A 20,198-nucleotide genomic window follows, 5' to 3' on the forward strand; every position below is an offset into this window, starting at 1 on the left:
TGCTCATAATGAGGAAGATCATGCAAAATCCGTAAAAGGTCACAAATAAGAAGATGAAGGGCGTTCAGATAACGTTTTCGACCAAAGAAAACCAAAAAGAACAAAGATAGAATTACAAGGTGAGCTTAAAAAAATTAGACCCTCATTGTTCGAAGGAGAGTCAAAAGAAGTGACGGAAGCTTGACTGATAGACATGGGTATATACTTCCATATTTATGAATATACCGAAATATCTAAAGCAAGGCTAGAAGTTTACCAATTATGAGGAAAAGCCACCCTCTAGTGGGAAGAAATTAAAACCGTAAGGAAGATTGATGAAGAACAAGTAGCATGGCAAGAATTCCAGAAACACTTTAAAGAAAAATATTTAACAGAACGTTATTATGAAGAAAAAGAAAAAGAGTTCCATGAATTAAGACTATGATGGGTCCAGCCCTTAAGACTTTCGAGTTAATGATAAATTGTTGATTGGATTTTATTAAGCGGTGGTTGGTTGACTTTAATTCTATTGTACTAGCATTTTATTGAGATGAGGACATGTGTCCTGGCCTTGGGCTTTGTTCCTTCCCACTCCTTCTATGCTCTGAAACCCTGACTGTTCATTTCATTTTCTATTTTCATTTTGTTGTGTCGCTACGCTGTCGGTGAGGTCTCTGGTTCTGCGGAATGAGGGTTTACTCTGTTTCTTTATTTGGGCTTTCACTTCCATTGTGCCTGGTTTGCAACTCGGTGAGGGTTTCCGCCTACGGAAGATGTCTTGGCCTGTTTCGTGCTCGATTTCGAGACCTGGGTTTGGAACCCTTGGTATCGGTCTCTGTTGTCAGTTTTTCTTGGCTCTAGTTGTGTTTTCTATTACAGCTCTGGTTTACTTGATTGTCCTCCATGTGTTTACTTCACAGTTTGACTATTTGTCTCATTTTGTCATAGGTTGTAGTTATGGAGTCGCTCGGCTTTCGGCTTTCACTTGGCAGTCATCCAAAAGATAAGCCCTCTCTCTGTGCTGGTTGTTCTTATTTTATCTTTCTCAGTCGCTGATAGCCTCTACTCCTCGGGGCAGCGAGAAACTCTGTGGCTGTGACCTCAATCTTGTGGCTCCTCTTCTCGCTTGCACAAGCTTGGCTCTCCCTCGGTAAGTTCTCATAACCCTTCCCTCTATTCTGGTTGCATTTTATAAACGTAGTTGTGGTTTTTGTTCTCCATCGCTAATGGCCTGGTTGCTGGCCAATGCAGGTGAGCGACGGGCTTATTCCTGGTCCTCACGCCATGTATCCTACACCTGAACTAGGTAGGGTCGCTCCTTGGTGTCTTCCTGTTTGATTAACTGAGGGTTTATTGTTCATAGGGTTTTTGAGTCTTTAGTTGTAGTTTTTCGGCTCTACTATTTACTTGCCTGTGCTACTGTGTATTTGCAACTGACCTGGTAGTTAAATATGTATTAATTGGTATTTACAATGACCTCGTGGGTTCATAGTTTTGGTTCTTTGTTCTATTTATTATCTTTGAACAGTGAACTGTGATGCTCGACTTTTGACAGATATAACAATATATATATATATATATATATATATATATATATATATATATATATATTATATATATATATATATATATATATTTGATTTTATAATTTACAAAGGAAAATGATTGTGTATTCATTTCTATACTTGTAAATTGTTTGGGTATTTCTTCATCGATAGCTTTCTCGTTCCTTCATGAACTTGCTCTATTTGTGCCGCTGGCTTGTCTGGGTGCTCTCCTCGCTTTGGTGCTTACTTTTCACTCACCTGTCTTTATTATGCTTATGGAAGAGAAAATAAATTAACAGTATTCTGTAGGAAAGATTCTAAAGTTGTAACATGAATGGATTCAGATGTTTGTCTTCAGAAAATGTTTCTGTGCCTTCTCTCTTCATTCAATTCTATGATGGAAAAAAGATTACATTAGCTTTTTTCTCTTTTCATTTTGTAGAGAACACTTGGACAGTTAGCAAACTGCCAGTAGTTACATTATGTGGTTACATTAAATGGTTTCTGAATAACTGTCTTTTCTTGCTTTGAAAATTAAAAGCAAATTTTAAATAAAACAAAAAGTAAAAAGAAATACGTAAGAAAACATTAACACTGGCTGAGACAGCCATTCCTAGAAATGTAAATAAAAATGAAAAACTAATGAACCTCAAGTTGTTAGAAAGAGACAAACTCCCAGCCATGACCTCCCTGAGCTGGATGCTCCTGCATCAGACTGGGAACCTTAACCATGGATGAATATGTAGCACACTTTACTTCCCTGTTGCGTTACGTCCCATATATGCAAGAACAAAAAGCTAAGATCCAATGGTTTATTAGTAGTTTTCCTAAATTCATGAAGGATAAATTAGAATTTGACTATCTTAGAATCATGGACGATGAAGTCCAGAAGGCTCGCATATGTTATCAGTAGATGAAGAAGAAAAATGAAGGATCTAAAGGAGTTGCTGCCAAGAAAATGAGGAATTTTCCACCAAACAGACATGAGAAAAACATGCACCGCAGAAACAATTAGCAAAGGACCTTTGGAAAGTTTCCAAGAAACCCACCCAAAACTCAGACATTCACTAAGGATAGACAACCTAAAGAAATTAGTAGAATTTTTACTGAACAGCCAGCAAAACTACCACTACAATGTTGGGGATGTGGAGAAGCACATTATTACAAAAATTGCCCGTAAAAAGCTCGAACTGAGCAACTTTCTAACATGCAAGAAGCCTCTATGGTAGGGGCTATCACAAGGAGCATGCCCAGGATTAATGCAGCTTTGGATGATCATCAAGCGGAATATCATCCCACTTGATGAGGTACTGTAGGTACTCCTTTCTCCGAGTTCGCCTGGCCACTTGTGTATCGAGGATTCCTTCGATCTCAAGTGGTTGAGCTGAAGGAATTTGTCTCATCCACGAACTACTCCTTTCCTGGGTGTCCTACCCGTGTTTTGTCGAACTGTCCTCTTCCAGATTGGTAGTGTATGGGAATAAATCTACCACATTAAAGATGGGTGATATTCCTATACCTGGAGGCAATTGCAGTTCATAAGCATTTGCAGAAAACTTACGTAGAATTTTACAAGGTCCAATTTTTTTGAATTTCATCTTATTGTATTCGCCCTTAGGAAATCTTTCCTTGCACAGATGTGCTAGGACCTGATCCCCTACATTAAATTGTACCTCACGTCGTTTCAGATCTGATTTCTGTTTGTACCTCTGACTGATGTCCTATAATTTCATCTTCACCTGCTCATGTTGGTCGTTAATTGCTCTTGCAAAGTCTTCTTCATCAGCACTTCTTCTCTCTAACTGTCCCAAATCCCGCAGCTCATGCACTCCTCGGGGATGCATTCCATACAATATCTGAAAAGGACTACTTCCTGTGCTTCGATTCGGTGAATCGTTGTAAGCAAATTCCACTTTAGCAAGTACACGATCCCACATTTGTGAATTTTCTCCAACTAGACTCCGTAGCAAGTTCCCTAAGCTTCTATTCACTACCTTCGTCTACCCATCAGTCTGTGGGTGATAAGTGGAGTTGAAATTTAACTTCGTGTCCAGCTTTTTCCACAGGGTGCTCCAAAAATGCCCTGTGAATTTCATGTCCCTATCGGAAATAATGGACTTGGGTAAGCCATGTAGTCTGACGACTTCAGTGAAAAACAGGTGTTCTACATGGGTAGCGTCACTGGTTTTCCTGCAAGGGATAAAGTGTGCCATCTTCGAAAATCATTCCACCACCACCATGATGGAATCAAAATCCCGCTATGTTTTGGGCAGACCCAGGACAAAGTCCAGACTCACTGAATCCCACAGTCTGTTTGGAATAGGAAAGGGTGTGTACAACCCCGTTTTCTGACTATGCCCTTTCGCCAACTAACATATCTTACACTTGGTCACATACCACCATGTGTCTCTTCGCATCTTTGGCCAGTAATAGAAATGACTGAGCTGATCCTAGCTCTTATCAATGTCGAAATGTCCAGCTAGACCTCCACTATGTTTTTCCCGGATGATGTTCTCCCTCATTGAACATTGTGGGACACACAACTGTCCTCCCTTGAATAACAGCTCCTCCTACAAGTTATAGTACACCCATGGACTATTGTTCCTCAACAATGGGTTCTGGCAGGCTTCATAAGCCTCCTTGAAATCTGCATCTGTCTGATACAAGTCCTTCAGGTGTTCAAATCCCAACACTTGTATCGTGCTCTCCTACAAGAGTAGAACTCTTCTGCTTAGTGCATCTACTACCTTGTTCGCTTGACCACTGACATGCTTCAATCCGAATGTAAAGCTCTGCAAGTACTCCACCCATTTTGCATGTTTGTGATTTAGCTTATGTTGTTGTATAACATAATGTAATGCAGAATTATCAGAAAACAAGACAAACTCATTACCCAATAGATAATGCCTCCAATGCTTAAAGGCTTGGATGATGGCATAAAACTCCTTGTCATAAGACGTATACTTTTGCCTACTTTCATTTAATTTTTCGCTGAAATAGGCTACTGGTTTGTCTTCCTGGCTGAGTACAGCTCCAATGGCTATACCACTGGCATCACAACGAACTTGAAAAAGTTTGTTGAAATCAGGTAGCCTCAAAATTGGCCTCTCAGTGATCTTCTTCTTCAATATCTGGAAGCTCTTCTCTGCAGCTTCAGTCCACTTAAAAGGTTGACTTGCCTTCTTGATTGTATCCAACATAGGTGCGTAGATTCCACTAAAATTCTTTATAAACTTGCGATAGAAACTTGCCAACCCATGAAAACTTCGAACTTCGAATAGACTCTTAGGGGATGGCAAGCTAAGTATAACTTCAACTTTTTCTAGGTCCATTTTTAGCTCATTTTCTACAATCACAAAACCTAAATAGATTAACTCCTTCTTAAAGAAAGTACATTTTTTCAGATTTATCAGCAACTTGTTTTGCTGCAACTTCTCCAGAACATATTGAACATGTTGAAAATGTTCCTCCTTGGTCTTGCTAAAAATTAGTATATCGTCAAGATACACAATCGCAAATTTCCCAATGAACTCCTTCAACATCTCGTTCATCAAGCGCATGAAAGTACTAGGGGTGTTACTCAACCCAAATGACATCACCAGCCATTCATACAACCCTTCATTAGTTTTGAAAGTTGTTTTCCATTCATCCCCTTCCTGGATTCTAATCTGGTGGTATCCACTCTTCAGATCTATCTTCAAAAAATATGCTGCCCCGCTCAAACAGTCCATCATGTCATCTATTCATCATAATGGAAACTTGTAACTGATTGTAATTTTTTTTATTTCTCATGAATCTGTACACATCCACCACTCGCCTCCTTTCTTTGGAGCTAGAACTGTCGGAACTACACACGGGCTCAAGCTTTCCCGAATCAGTCCCTTATCCAACAACTCCTGTACCTGTTTCCTAATCTCGTCATTGTCTTTGGGACTCATCCGGTAAGGAGCTTTATTCGGTAAACTAGCTCCAGGGATGAAATCTATGTGATGACTAATACTTCGCTTTGGTGGTACTTTATCTGGTAAATCATCCACCACATTGTCGCTGAATTCTTGCAACATTTCCTAGATTTCTTCAGGTAAATCAGAAATTTCAGTGTGCAACAGCACTGCTCTCGGTCTCCTTACAACAACATACTTTACCTCGTCATATTCAATCTGTTTTAGAAATTCTTTTCCACCCACCAATAATACTTTTGTTCCACTAGTCTCTGTTGTTTCTTCCTCCTTGATGGGTACTAGCGTATGCTTAATCCCATCCTTAACAAACTTGTAATAGTTTGTTTTCCCATCATGAACAACATTTTGGTCATACTTCCACGGTCTACATAGAAAAATATGACACACATCCATGGGCATGACGTCACAAATCCCTTTGTCCATATACTTGCCAATATGGAACTCCACCTCACACTGCTCATCAACTAGCAGTTGGTGACCCTTCTGTAACCACGACACCTTATAGGGAGTTGGGTGCTTCAATCGTTTTAAACCCAATTTCTCCACCATCTCTGTTGCAACTAGATTATCAGTGCTTCCACTATCTATAATGAGTTTGCAGCATTTGCCATGTGACTTGCACACAGTCCATAATAATGCCTTTCTTTGGGTTTGTTCATCTATTTCCTTTTGCCGGTTTCAGCAGAACCTTGTTCAAGACTAAGGCCTCTCCTGTCTCTGGTACATTTTATACTTCTTGAGGTGGTGCCTCTACTTCCTCTGTCTGAGCAACATATGCTCCTCTTTGACCAACCTTTTCTTCTTCAGGACACTCAAAGGATCTATGCCCCCACTTGTGGCACTTGTAGCACTAATAGGTAGCTCCTCTGCCTCTGCCATTTCCCCTTCCTCTCTGGTATGGCCTTCCTCCCCTAGTGCTATCTTCCTTTTCTGCTATCCCTGAGGTTTTTGAACTACTGCCCTCTTCGCTGTTGTCAGTGGTTCTTCCTCCGCGAAAGGATTATCCTTTCCCTCTGCCAGTTCCTCATCCTCTCCTGGAATTCTGCTTTCTTGCGATCTTTCCTTCTACCTTTAAGGCGCTCTGGTATGCTTCCTCTATGGTTTTTGGGGAAAGAATACTTATCTTGTCCAATATCTCTAGCCTTAGGTCATTCACAAACCTTGTTGTCTTTTCTGGGGTGTCTTCAGTATAACCAGCTCTCAAATTCACCGATAGAATTCTTCAGTATATCCTTTCACCATAATTCCTTTCTGCTTCAAATTCTATACCTGTCGATGCAGAGCAATCTAGTAATCTTTGGGCAAAAACCTACCCTTCATCTTAGCGAGCATTCTGGTCCACTTTTTAATCGGTAACTTATTCAATCTTCTCCTCTCTGCTTGGACACTGTCCCATCATAAGGCCTCGTGTCCTTTCATCTTGGTGGCAGTGAATTTAACTCTCATATCTTCGCTGACCTCCTCACATTCAAAATATCTGTCCAACTCACTAATCCAGTCCAACAGCACTTCTGTGGACAAACTGCCATCATAGCTCGAAATTTCAGGCTTTGGCTTACTGCTAGCCAACAAGACTAACCTTAACAATTTGATTTCAGGTCCTTCTTCATCTGATCCATCTGTTGTAACTACAGCTTCTTCTTCATTATCGTCCCCTACTTCCGGATCCCTTCTCCTTCCTACTTCTACTGCCTCCAAACGGGAATTCAGGATCCTAGTCTCTTCCCTCAATCCTTCATCTACTACTCTTCGAATAGCTATGCCACGACCTCTTCTTCCAACTTCCATTTTATAAGAAAACCAATTAATTTTTCCTGCCCTAATACCAAAATTTGATGGGTCTAGCCCTTACGACTTTCGAGTTAATGATAAATTGTTGATTGGATATTATTAAGCGGTGGTTGGTTGACTTTAATGCTATTGTACTAGTGTTTTATTGAGATGAGGACATGTGTCCTGGCCTTCTGCTTTGTTGCTTCCCACTCCTTCTATGCTCCGAAACCCTGACAGTTCATTTCATTTGCTATTTTCATTTTGCTGTGTCGCTATGCTACTGGTGAGGTCTCTGGTTCTGCAGAATGAGGGTTTACTTTGTTTCTTTGTTTGGGGTTTCACCTCCACTGCGCCTGCTTTGCAACTTGGTGAGGGTTTCCGCCTGCGAAAGATGTCTTGGCCTGTTCCATGCTCGGTTTCGAGACCTGGGTTTGGAACCCTTGGTATCGGTCTCTATTGTCGATTTTGCTCAGCTCTAGTTGTGTTTTTTGTTGCAGCTCTGGTTTACTTGAATGTCCTCCATGTGTTTACTTCACAGTTTGATTGTTTGTCTGGTTTTGTCACAGGTTGCAGTTATGGAGTCACTTGACTTTCGGCTTCTACTCAGCAGTCATTCGAAAGGTAAGCCCTCTCTCTATTGTTCTTATTTTGTCTTTCTTAGTCGCCGATAGCCTTTGCTCCTCGTGGCAGTGAGAAACTCTATGGCTGTGACCTCAATCCTATGGCTCCTCTTCTAGCTTGCATAGGCTCAGCTCTCCCTCGGTAAGTTTCCATAACCCTTCCCTCTGTTCTGGTTGCATTTTATAAACGTAGCTGTGGATTTTGTTCTCCATTGCTGATGGCCTGGTTGTTGGCCAATGTGAGTAACAGGCTTGTTCGTGGTCCTCACGCCGTGTCTCCTACACCTGAACCGGGTAGGGTCGCTCCTTGGTGTCTTCCTGTTTGATTAACTGAGGGTTTACTGTTCATAGGGTTTTTGAGTCTTTAGCTGTAGTTTGGCTTTGGTTCTATGGTTTCTTGGCACTGTGCCTGTGGCTCCACTGTGTATTTGCAACTCTGCTATTGGTAGTTAAATATGTATTAATGTGGTCCTACAATGACCTCACAGAATTTGTAGTTTTGGTCGACTCTGTTCTATTTATTGGTCTTTGAACAATGAACTGTGATTCTCGGCTTTTGAGAAATATATATATATATATATACTCTAGATTCAATTGTTAAAATTTACAAAGGAAAATGATTGTGTATTCATTTCTGTACCTGTAACTTGTTTGGGTATTTCTTCATCGATAGCTTTCTCGTTCCTTCGTGAACTTGCTCTGTTTGTGCCGCTGGCTTGTCTGGGCACTCTCCTCACTTTGGTGCTTACTTTTCACTCACCTGTATTTATTATGCTTATGGAAGAGAAAATAACTTAACATTATTCTGTAGGAAAGATTCTAAAGTTGTAACATGAATGGATTCAGATGTTTGTCTTCAGAAAATGTTTCTATGCCTTATCTCTTCATTCAATTCTATGATGGAAAAAAGATTACATTAGTTGTTTTCTCTTTTCGTTTTGTAGAGAACACTTGGACAGTTAGCAAACTGCCAGTAGTTACATTATGTGGTTACATTAAATGGTTTCTGAATAACTGTCTTTTCTTGCTTTGCAAATTAAAAGCAAATTTTAAATAAAACAAAAAGTAAAAAGAAATATGTAAGCAAACATTAACACTGGCTCAGACAACCATTCCTAGAAATGTAAATAAAAATGAAAAACTAATGAACCTCAAGCTATTAGAATGAGACAAATTCCCAGCGATGACCTCCCTAAGCTAGATGCTCCTGCATCAGACTGGGAACCTTAACCATGGATGAATATGTAGCACGCTTTACTTCCCTATTGCGTTACATCTCATATATGCAAGAAGAAAAAGCTAAGATTCAATGGTTTATTAGTAGTTTTCCTAACTTCATGAAGGATAAATTAGAATTTGATTATCCTAGAACCATGGATGATGAAGTTCAGAAGGCTCGCATATGTTATCAGCAGATGAAGCAGAAAAATGAAGGATCTAAAGGAGTTGCTGCCAAGAAAATGAGGAATTTTCCACCAAACAGACATGAGAAAAACATGCACTGCAGAAACAATCAGCAAAGGACCTTTGGAAATTTTGCAAGAAACCCACCCAAAACTTAGACATTCACTAAGAATAGACAACCTGAAGGAATTAGTAGAATTGTTACTGAACAGCCAGCAAAACTGCCACTACAATGTTGGGGATGCAGAGAAGCACATTATTATAAAAATTGCCCACAGAAAGCTCGAACTGAGCAACTTTCTAACATGCAAGAATCCTCTATGGTAGAGGATATCGCAAGGAGCATGCCCAGGATTAATGCGGCTTTGGATGATCATCAAGTGGAATATCATCCCACTATGATCGAATGTGAAGGTATGATTGTTGGCCAATCTGTTTCTGTTTTATTTGATCCAGGTGCTAGCATGAGTTATATTAGTCCTAAGGTGGTAGAAAGATGTCAAGTGCAAAGCAGTAAATACAAATAGTCGTGGATATTTCAACTAGCTATTGGTACCAAAAGAAAGGTGTTAGCCAAAACAGAAAACTGCCCTATAATAGTTTCAGTACAACCTATCTAGGTCAATCTAAATATTCTTCCCCTAGACTCATATGATGTATTAATAGGGATGGACTAGTTAGAAGGTCATTGGTCCCTGGTAGATTGCAAAGAAAAGTCCATCATTTATCTTACCAAGTCAGGACAGTGGAAGGAAATTCAAGGAATTAAGAAGAATATCAAGCTGCACCCTATTACAGCCAACCAACTCGGAAAGTGTATAAGAAAAGGGTGCCAGATTTACGTTGTTCAGGTAGGGTACAACAATCATAAAAATAAAATTACCTCTTTAGAGAATATTCCTGTAATCCAGGATTTCTTATACGTATTTCCTGAATCTATTCTAGGATTTCCACCAAGGCGGGACATTGATTTTACAATGGAACTAATGCCACGAGCAGCCCGTGTTTCGAAAACCCCTTATCGTATGAGTGTTCTGGAATTGACTGAACTTAAAATGCAGTTGCAGGAGCTGTTAGATAAAGGATACATACACCCAAGTGTGTCTCCTTGGGGAGCCCCAGTGCTATTTGTACGCAAAAAGGATGGAACACTACGATTATGCATTGACTATCGTCAACTAAATAAGCTGACCATAAAGAACAAATACCCGCTACCTCACATCGATGACTTATTTGACCAACTACAGGGAGCTAGCATGTTCTCAAAAATCAACTTAAGGTCCAAATACCATCAAATCAGAATAAAGGATGAAGACAACTATAAAACTACATTTTGAACTCATTACGGACATTACAAGTTCATGGTATTACCTTTTGGCCTTACCAATGCACCATCCACGTTCATGAGCCTAATGCACAGTATTTTCCAGCCCTTTCTGGATAAGTTTGTATTGATTTTCATCGACGATATACTAATATAATCTAAAAATCAAGTGGAACACGAACAACACTTGAGAACGGTACTCCAAATTTTATGAGAAAACGAGTTGTATGGAAAGTTTAGAAAATGTGATTTTTACAAAGATCAAATTCAGTACCTAGGCCATGTTATATCAGCAGAAGGGATAGCAGTGGATCCAGAGAAAATCAAAACTATCATGGAATGGACTGCACCGAAAAACGTGGCCAACATAAGATCCTTCTTAGGCTTGGCATGGTATTATCGCCGATTTATAAAGGAATTTTCGAATTTGAAGGAGATTTCCCCCTCAAAGAGGCTAATTTTGAATTCCTTCATCTATTTCTTCTTCTATTATGTGAGCTGTTTGCATAACATTTTGGTATCAGAGCTTTGGATTCTACGATTTCACTGGTTCAAACAGGTCATCATGGAATTTTCGTTATAACTTTTTTCTATGAAGATTTAGAAGTTGAAATTAAAACCCATTTGAGTCAAAATATTGATGAACTTTGTGTGTGAATTTCATATATTTTCTCGCTATACTTTCAAATATATGAGCTAAGGAAGTTAGGGTTTGTGTAGGCTCCAAAATGCCATCTCAATAAGGTGGCCTAGGGAAGATCGTCATAACTTTCTCTCTGAGCATCAGATTCAAATTTTGTAAAAAAACGACAGAAATAGGATAGACTGTAGTTTGTTGCATATTGGTTTCAGGGCTGAAGGTCGAAATAGTGACACATGGCACATCATACAAGTTTACTCTACTGAAATAGTCTATAATCAGGCCATCTTGGGAGATTGGGCATAGATTGGGCATAACTCTTTCTTAGCAAATCCAATCTCAATCAGTCTTCTGGGTTGGAAAGAGGACTCAAAGCTCTACCAAAATACAAAATTTCATAACTTGGAGATCCGAAATTACATAGTTACGATCGTTTAAATATCGAGCTCCTAAAAGCAAGAAAAAGAATCACTCAAATCAAGAAAATAGAAACACATAGTAAGGAAAATTGTATGGATGATTTGAAGAATGCAATCAAAGATAAGATAAATAGTTTCATCTATGCCATGGAAGCTAATATCAATGGTATAGAAGTATAATTGAAAGGAAATATGGAAGATTTCAAGAAAGCGAGGGAAGGTTTGAAGGAAGGTTGGACAAAGTTGCTACAAGAAAGGCTTCCTAATGATGAAAATGTAGTAGAGGAAACTCATGATGAGAAAAAAAGAAATGCTAATTGTGACTTCATAGAATCTAACATTAGATTGAAGACCCACCACATTCCAAACATAGACATGAGGAAGTCTAATGGCAATGATCCAGTAACTTGGATACTAAAGGTGGAGCAATATTGTTGGGTGTGTGTTCTATTATTTCCACGACTACCCCATGTGTGGGGGAGAGGGGGGGTGAAAATAGTTCTTGTACGTTGCGCGAGGTGCAGCACCCCGAGAAAAAAAAATTAGACCCTATATTAGGTCGACATACCTACCTATGTTTTTGTGCATGGATTCTACACATGGTTTTGGGCATGATGGTCTTCTGTCCATTGTATTTTGTAGATATAGTCAAGGTAACTACGGCTATCTTCTAATCCAGGGTTTATGGATGCTTCAACATGTATATATATGTATTATAACATTGAAAGGGATATAATGGAAAATCAATCTGGTAGTCCTAGTTTTGGGATCGAGGGAAAAATCTCTACGTATATCTATTTTATGTTTTATGCTCTCGCCATTGTTTATTTTTGGTTCTTGTACAATTCCTATGTAGCTAAATTATGTATGGTGTTAAAACCTACATTTGGCATCAAAGTTGTTTCGGCTTCAAGGGGACACCTTTGTTGCTGAGGGGTTTTTCTTGGGCATGTGGTAGACCCTGTTAAGTGGGAGATCTGTTGGATCAATTCTTGTGGTGAAAGAAGATGGCGAGTAGTGGAAATATAGAGATCGAGAAATTTAATGGTCAGAGTTTTGAGTTGTGGAAAATCAAGTTGGGCGATCTGCTGGGGGATAAAGATCAGTGGATCATGGTAGATTCAAGTACTAAACCAGCAAAAATTTCAGCTGAAGACTGGGTGAAATTGAATCAGAAGGAAAAGATCACAATATGATTGTGTGTCTCAGATTCAGTATTGCTGAATGTATCAGGGGAAGCTTCAGCGAAGGCTTTGTGGGACAAGTTAGGGACTTTGTACCAATCTAAGTGTCTTGTGAATAAATTGTTCCTACAGAAAAAGTTGTATAACCTGAGGATGAAAGATGGATACTTGATGATAGAGAAACTTAATGCCTTTAATATTGTGGTAAGCTAGTTATTATCTATTGATATTAAAATTTCAGATGAAGATAAGTGCATCAATTTGTTGTGTTCTCTACCATATTCGTGGGATAGTCTAGCTGTGGCAATAGGTAGCAATGAAACTGCCTTGTAGTTTGATGAAATAGTTTCATCCTTGCTGTCGGATGAGATGCGATAGAAAAATATGGAGGGCCAGAATGGCGATGCCTTTTCTGTAAGAGAATGTTCCTAGAATAGAAATAAAAATAAGTCGTGGAGTGGGAGATCTAAATCTAGAGAGAGATCTAAATATCTAGGTAAACCTGTATAGGTGTGTTGGAAATGCGGAAAGAAGGGGAACTTCAAAAGGGACTATAAATCTAAAGCTCCTCCAAATTTGACATGAAAGATCTTGGTGCTGCAAACTATATTTTGGGCATGGAAATTAAACAAGATCGGGAAAATAGGAAGCTCTGGTTAAACCATAAGAAGTATGTCGAGAGTCGAGACAATACTGGAAAGGTTTAATATGCAGGATAGTAAATCGATGAAGGTTCCTATTCTTGTAGGTCTAAAGTTATCTACTCAGCAATGTCCCTAGACAAAAGAAGAGGAAGAGGACGTGTCTCATGTTCCATATGCAAGTGAAGTTGGTAGCATGATGTATGAAATGGTATGTACTAGACTAGACATTCTACATGCAATGGGAGTATTGAGCAGGTTTATGTCCAAAACAGGGAAGGAGCATTGGACAATAGTGAAGGCGGCTTTCAGGAATTTGTATGGCCCTAGTGATTATGGTTTGTGCTACCAATGAAAACCAAGATTGAACATAGTTTTGGACATGCATGGCTTTTTTTTATGCAAACTGGGTTGAAGATCTGGATCAAAGAAGATCTACAAGTGGGTATGTGTGTAACCTATTTGGAGGTGCAGTCAGTTGGATGAGTAAGAGACAGTCTGTAGTGGAACTTTCAACTACAGAGGCATAATACATGGTAGCCACTCATGCAAGCAAGGAAGCAGTTTGGTTTCAAAGATTGTATTCAAGTATGGGGTTAGTACAATGAGCTATAAGGATAGACTGTGACAACCAAAGTGAAATTTTATTGGTAAAGAACCCTTCTTATCATTCAAAGACAAAGCACATTGATGTTCAGTAGCACTTTGTGAGGGATATGGTTGAGGATAAAAAGATGTTGTTGGTAAAGATGGACACTTTGAAGAATACTGCAAACGCATTGACAAGGTCTGTGAGCACTGAAAAGTTCTGTTGGTGTAGATAAACAATGGGAATTGCAGGGCTAGACTAATGACTAAGCTCTCATGTGGGCCTCTGTGGAAATAAAACAACAAGTAAGAGAAGCTAAGGTAAATATTTTTATCTATGCCATGGAAGCTAATATCAATGGTATAGAAGAAGAATTGAAAGGCAAGATGGAATATTTGAAGAAAGATAGGGAAGGTTTGAAGGAAGGTTGGACAAAATTTCTACAAGAAATTCTTCCTAATGACGAAAAGGTAGTAAAGGAAACTCATAATGAGAACAAAATAAATTTTAATCGTGATTTCATAGAATCTAACATTGGATTGGACGCCCACCACATTCCAAATATAGATATGAGGAAGTCTGATGGCAAGTATTCGGTATCTTGGATGCTACAAATGGAGCCATATTTTGATCTAAATGATGTTCAACCCTCACAAAAGGTACACATTGCATCTTTATATTTAGAACACAATCAATTTGTATAGTATAGATGGATTTTTTCTCGTAAACCACTTGTCACTTGGCCAATTTTTACAGAGGAAATGATAGCACATTATGAAGATACAAAGAGAAATAACTTCTTTAGCTAATTGATAAATCTCGATCAAAAGGGTTCAATGGCAGAGCACATTAAGAACTTCCAAAAATTGAATATATGGATAAACGATATTCTAGAGGAGCATATGATTGACATCTTCATAGGGACATTAAATGATAACATCCAACATGAAGTTCACCTTTGGGAACTTTATTCATTAGAGAAGGCATTCAAGGTGGCCAGAAAAGTGGAAAGAAAAATTATGGCAACAAGGAATCCTACCACTCACAACTATAAAGATGGAATTTTTTTTTATCCTAGCCTTCCACAACCTAGAAGGTCAACACCACAACAATTAGAAGAAAAAAGATCAAAAGGGCTTCGTTACAGTTGTGATAGAAAATACACTAAAGGTCATAAGTGTGCTAAGAAGAAATTATTTTACATATATTGTGAAGAGGAGGAAGAAAATAATCAAGAAATGTTAAAGGAAGAGGATATACACCAGGAACCAACCCCAAAGAAAGAAGAAATGAATCCAACCATATCTCGTAATGCATTGGCAGGAATTACCACTCCTCAAACTCTCAAGATAGATGGACAAACGGAGATAGTGAAAAAATGTTTGGAAGGATATCTTCGTTGTGTTGTATCTGATAAAAAAACACAATGGGTTAAGTGGTTACCTCTAGTTGAATGGTGGTATAATGCTTGAGCAAAAATGACCCCATTTATGGCACTTTATGGAGATCATCCACCATCCATCACATCATCTTTAAGAGAATATTATAAGGTTCAACCAATGGAAGATCACATCAAGAATCAACAACAAGTTCTCCAACTCTTACAGGATTGGCTTACTTTGGCGCAGAATCGAATGAAACAACAGGCATATCAACATCGCAGTGAAAGAAGTTTTGATGTAGGCGACTTGGTATTTTGACAGCTACAACCATAAAAAAAAATGTTCCTCAAGCAAGCTAAGGAGGATAATAAATTATCACCAAAGTATTATGGTCCTTACAAGGTGTTGTAAAATATTGGCACTATGGCATACAAATTGGAGCTTCTTGCATCTTTGTGAGTGCATCTAGTTTTCCATGTTTCATGCTTAAAGAAGGTTATAGGAGACAAGCTCCCAGTTCAAACAATATTGTCGAAACTTGACGAGGTGGGAAAAATCATATCGGAACCTAAAGCAGTCACGGAATCAAGAACCCACCAACTACTAAATCGATCAATTTCAAAGTATCTCATCAAGTGGAAGAACTTACTTGTTGAAGATTCCACATGGGAGGATGAGAATTTTATACAGAAGCATCCAAAACTACTCAAGCGTTGAGGACACCACCTTTTTGGAGGATAGGTGCATGTTAGGTCCCTATACTCCTAGTGTAAGCCCTTATTGTTATTAGTGAAACCCCCTTATTTTATTGTTGTTCCCATGTAGTCCCCATATTTTTATTATTCTACTGCATAGAAGCTCACTAGTGTTATTGTTGTGCCCTTACAATATTATCGTTATGTAGGCTCTAATTATATCATGACCCCTTAGACTCCTATATATAAAAAGGAGGTCTTGTCATTTGTATCATCCAAGAATAGTTCATTTATGTAATGTAAAGGAGGTTGCCCCCTTGAAGAGGCAAATTTTGAAGGTATTGATCTATTTCTTCTTCTATTATGTGAGTTGGTTGCATAACATTCTTATCCCATGTTTCAAGTGGACACTCCACCCATTATCAATGACCCGAAAACTCATAGATGGTAAGGGTGATTATAAATTTATGAGGTTATGGTAGGCTATTATCCTTAGCTACTTTATCTATTTATTCGCATAAATTTAAAATCTGGAAAAAAATAATAATAACTATATAAAAGTTTATGTTGGTGATTTTATGGATTTATCTATATTGGTTTACAAGCCGATGGTATTGCATAGCACATGGTATTTGTTAATATGAAGCCTAATCCATTGTGAAAAGCAACAATACCAACTTAAAACCCTCCTAACTCCTCACTTGATCCCACTAAACTCTTAATTTTATCTCAAATTAAAATAAATCTAATTAAATATATTTAATAAATTAAACTTAAAATAAATTTATATAAACATTTTATATACCACAATAAAATTTTAACTTTAAAATATTTGTTTTATCCCACTTACTATGTTATATTTTTAAATTCTATAACAAATTTTCATAATTTATTATTAAAGTAATATTTTATGCCATCTAATTAATTAATTAAAATGACTTTTGCACATCCCTATGGGGGAGGGTAGCACAAGATTCGAACCCAAGATCTTCGGTGAAAATTTTACAAACTCATGATATTGCATAGCACATGGTATTTGTTGAGATGAAGCCTAATCCATCGTGAAAAGCAACAATACCAAATGAAAACCCTCCTAACTCCTTACTTGATCCCACTAAACTTTTAATTTTATCTCAAATTAAAATAAATCTAAATAAATATATTTAATAAATTAAACTTAAAATAAATTTATATAAACATTTTATATACCACAATAAAATTTAAACTTTAAAATATTTGCTTTATCCCACTTACTATGTTATATTTTTAAATTCTATAATAAATTTTCATAATTTATTATTAAAGTAATATTTTATGTCATTTAATTAGTTAATTAAAATGACTTTTGCAAGTCCCTAGGTGGAGGGTAGCACAAGATTCCTGCGAGACTTCATTCAATGGCCATTGCCACTTAAGCTACCCCACGGGGACCATAACATTGAAATTTGAAATACATCTATATTTTAAGAATTTGACTCTCTTGACATTTAATCACTTATTTAATCTATTTTCTGAACTCCCCAGGGAGGGTAGCACAAGATTTGAACCTAAGCCGGTTTTGTGTGACTTCATTCAACTGCCATGGCCACTTCCATAACATTGAAATTTTGAAATACATCTATATTTTAAGAATTTGACTCTCTTGACATCTAATCACTTATTTAATCTATTTTCTGAACTCCCAGGGGGAGGGTAGCACAAGATTCGAACCCAAGAGAGACTTCATTCAAAGGCCATGGCCACTTGAGCTACCTGAGGGGGACCATAACATTGAAATTTTGAAATACATCTGTATTTTAATTAATCATTTATTTAATCTCGTTTCTGAACTTTTAACATTGACCAATTAAATTTGACTAGCTAATCATAAATAAAATATATATCTTTATCTCAATCTTAAAATATTTTATTCTGAGCCTTAGTGAGAAAGTAACAGCTTCTCCCCACTTTACTGGACTTTCATTGACTCAAGAAATTAGTTCTACAACCCAGTTTGATGTGAATTTTGATCATATTAACGAAAATAAAAAAATTTAAAAATCTAAAAAATATAACCATATAAAACATTTAAATAATATAGACTCATAAAAATATATAAAATATTTAAATAATATAAGCTCATACAAATATATTTGTATTTAAGATAGATCTAGGATAATAATCTCTCCTTATCGGGTTCAAAATCGCTCGTTCTAGGCTCTAGGCCCTGCCGACTGTCCCTTCAACCTCCCAATCTTTTCATTCCGCATCCCACGTTTCGCAGTAAATATTAGTTGAACACTGCCAAACATCATCATGCCGGTACCTTCAGACAAGTTTTCCTCCCTTCCAAATGAGATTCTGGGCGTCATCCTCTCTAAACTTCCAATCGGAGAGGCAGTCAGATGCTCCGTTCTTTCGAAAAGATGGAGGTTTCTCTACACTCAAATACCCCAACTCATATTCTCTCCCTATCTCCTCTTCCAGGGGTCTGTCACACCAGATCCATTATCGATCTCCATGGCAGAGAATGCAATCTCATGCATTCTGCAATCTCATTCCTCGGATCTGGAGGCTTTTCATCTTTTCAACGACACTACAGGCACTCGCACCCCCCCATTTCATAACAACTGGGAATGGGAATTTAGCCGCGAAAGCGTATGGAAATGGGTGCAGTATGCAGCAGACAAGAATGTCCAACACCTGAATCTCAGCTATTCCACGGTAAAAGAAATCCCACCTCCTGCCCTTTTCTTTTGCACTCATCTCACTACGCTCACACTCACCACTTTCATTCTCACCCATATTCCAACACACTCCTCTGGATTCAACCATCTCATTACTTGCTCCTTCAGAGACAGATGATTCATTGGCCTGCTTTACATCGCATTGCCCACTTCTGCAAAAACTTGAAATAACTTACTGCGATGGCCTGAAGAGGCCCACCATCTCCGCTCACAACATTTTGCTTTTAGATGTACTGGTATGGGATGGCATAGAGGCTTTAACAGTGAACTGCCCCAAAATTAGAAGCATTCAGGTATGTTTGGTAGATGATTTAAGAGTGAATGGGGTGTTCTTTCACGAGCTTTCAGTTGGGATTGTTGCACTAGAAATGCAGAGCGAAATAAATGTGATTGGATTGGAAATGGATTCGACTTTCGCCGTGGACAGTATCTCGGCTCAGCGATTTGTTGAGATAGTGGGGAGTTTCAAAGCTTTGAAAAAGCTAGGAATCCACATTTGTCCGTTGTTTGAAAGGAAAAAAGAGATGGTTGTTCCTCTTATCAGCCTGCTTCAGGGGCTTCCTCATCTTGAGTGTCTGAGAATAAGTGGCTTATTTCTTCTGGTAAGAAATAGTTTAATTAATTTAATTTCTGTGTTTTTGCTATTGAATTCAATTGTTAAAATGGATTTCTCTTTGTAATGCAATACAGGAATTAGGTAGAGATCAGATACCACCGCGTTTGAGCCCTCCACTCGGCAATCTGCGGTATATGATGGTAGAAATAAACAGATTTGACGAACGAGAAATGGATGTGATGGCTTGTCTGCTTCAGAGCGCCCCTGCACTTGAAGATCTGAGATTTGAATTGCCAGAGAAATATGAGGACGCACAGTACACCCGATTTTTACGGGAAATTGTAGAGCCGTGGCAATCAACATCAGCACGACGCCAGTGGGTTCAGACAAAGCTGCCTCTCTTCCAAATGAGCTTCTGAGCTTCATCCTCTCCAAGATCCCCATCAGATGCCTACCAAATTCTAAGATCCCACTTACAGGATCATATGTCATATTTGTCTATCGTCATGACTTTTCTGGCCACTGCTTTTCAAAATCCTCCTTACCGGATCTCTCGTTACATTGTAAATTTTAGGTTTAATGCATCAATTACTATTTTAGGTAATTGATGCATCACGTTACCATTATATTCTGGACGTCTAAATTTTGAATAATTTTTATTATTAATATAGAACGTTATGGAAGCACTCAGTTATATGAATTTGTTTTCCCCTAAATGAATAAATAAATATGTAATATGTAGTTTGATTTTCCCTCA

At 38.2% G+C, this 20,198-nt stretch overlaps 1 protein-coding gene across 1 annotated transcript; it reads left to right on the top strand.

The window, feature by feature from the left end:
• Positions 1-18,454: 18,454 nt before the first annotated feature.
• Positions 18,455-19,860, top strand: LOC149144604 (F-box/FBD/LRR-repeat protein At2g04230-like). The gene is made up of 3 exons (XM_089452208.1): positions 18,455-18,862; positions 19,077-19,487; positions 19,576-19,860. The coding sequence occupies exons 1-3, from the start codon at positions 18,455-18,457 to the stop codon at positions 19,858-19,860; spliced, it is 1,104 nt and encodes a 367-aa protein (XP_089308334.1).
• The last annotated feature ends 338 nt before the right edge of the window (positions 19,861-20,198 follow it).

Source organism: Pinus tabuliformis, chromosome X (assembly GCF_031772625.1).
Source record: "Pinus tabuliformis cultivar Carrire ecotype Pingquan chromosome X, CPIR1, whole genome shotgun sequence".
Lineage (NCBI taxonomy): Eukaryota > Viridiplantae > Streptophyta > Pinopsida > Pinales > Pinaceae > Pinus > Pinus tabuliformis.

Bases quoted from the DNA above. Each gene is read 5' to 3' on its own strand.
- LOC149144604 (XM_089452208.1), top strand. From the start codon at position 18,455: ATGCCGGTACCTTCAGACAAGTTTTCCTCCCTTCCAAATGAGATTCTG. The intron at 18,863-19,076 runs GTAAAAGAAATC...GATGGCCTGAAG, and splicing joins TGAATCTCAGCTATTCCACG to AGGCCCACCATCTCCGCTCA. The intron at 19,488-19,575 runs GTAAGAAATAGT...AATGCAATACAG, and splicing joins TAAGTGGCTTATTTCTTCTG to GAATTAGGTAGAGATCAGAT.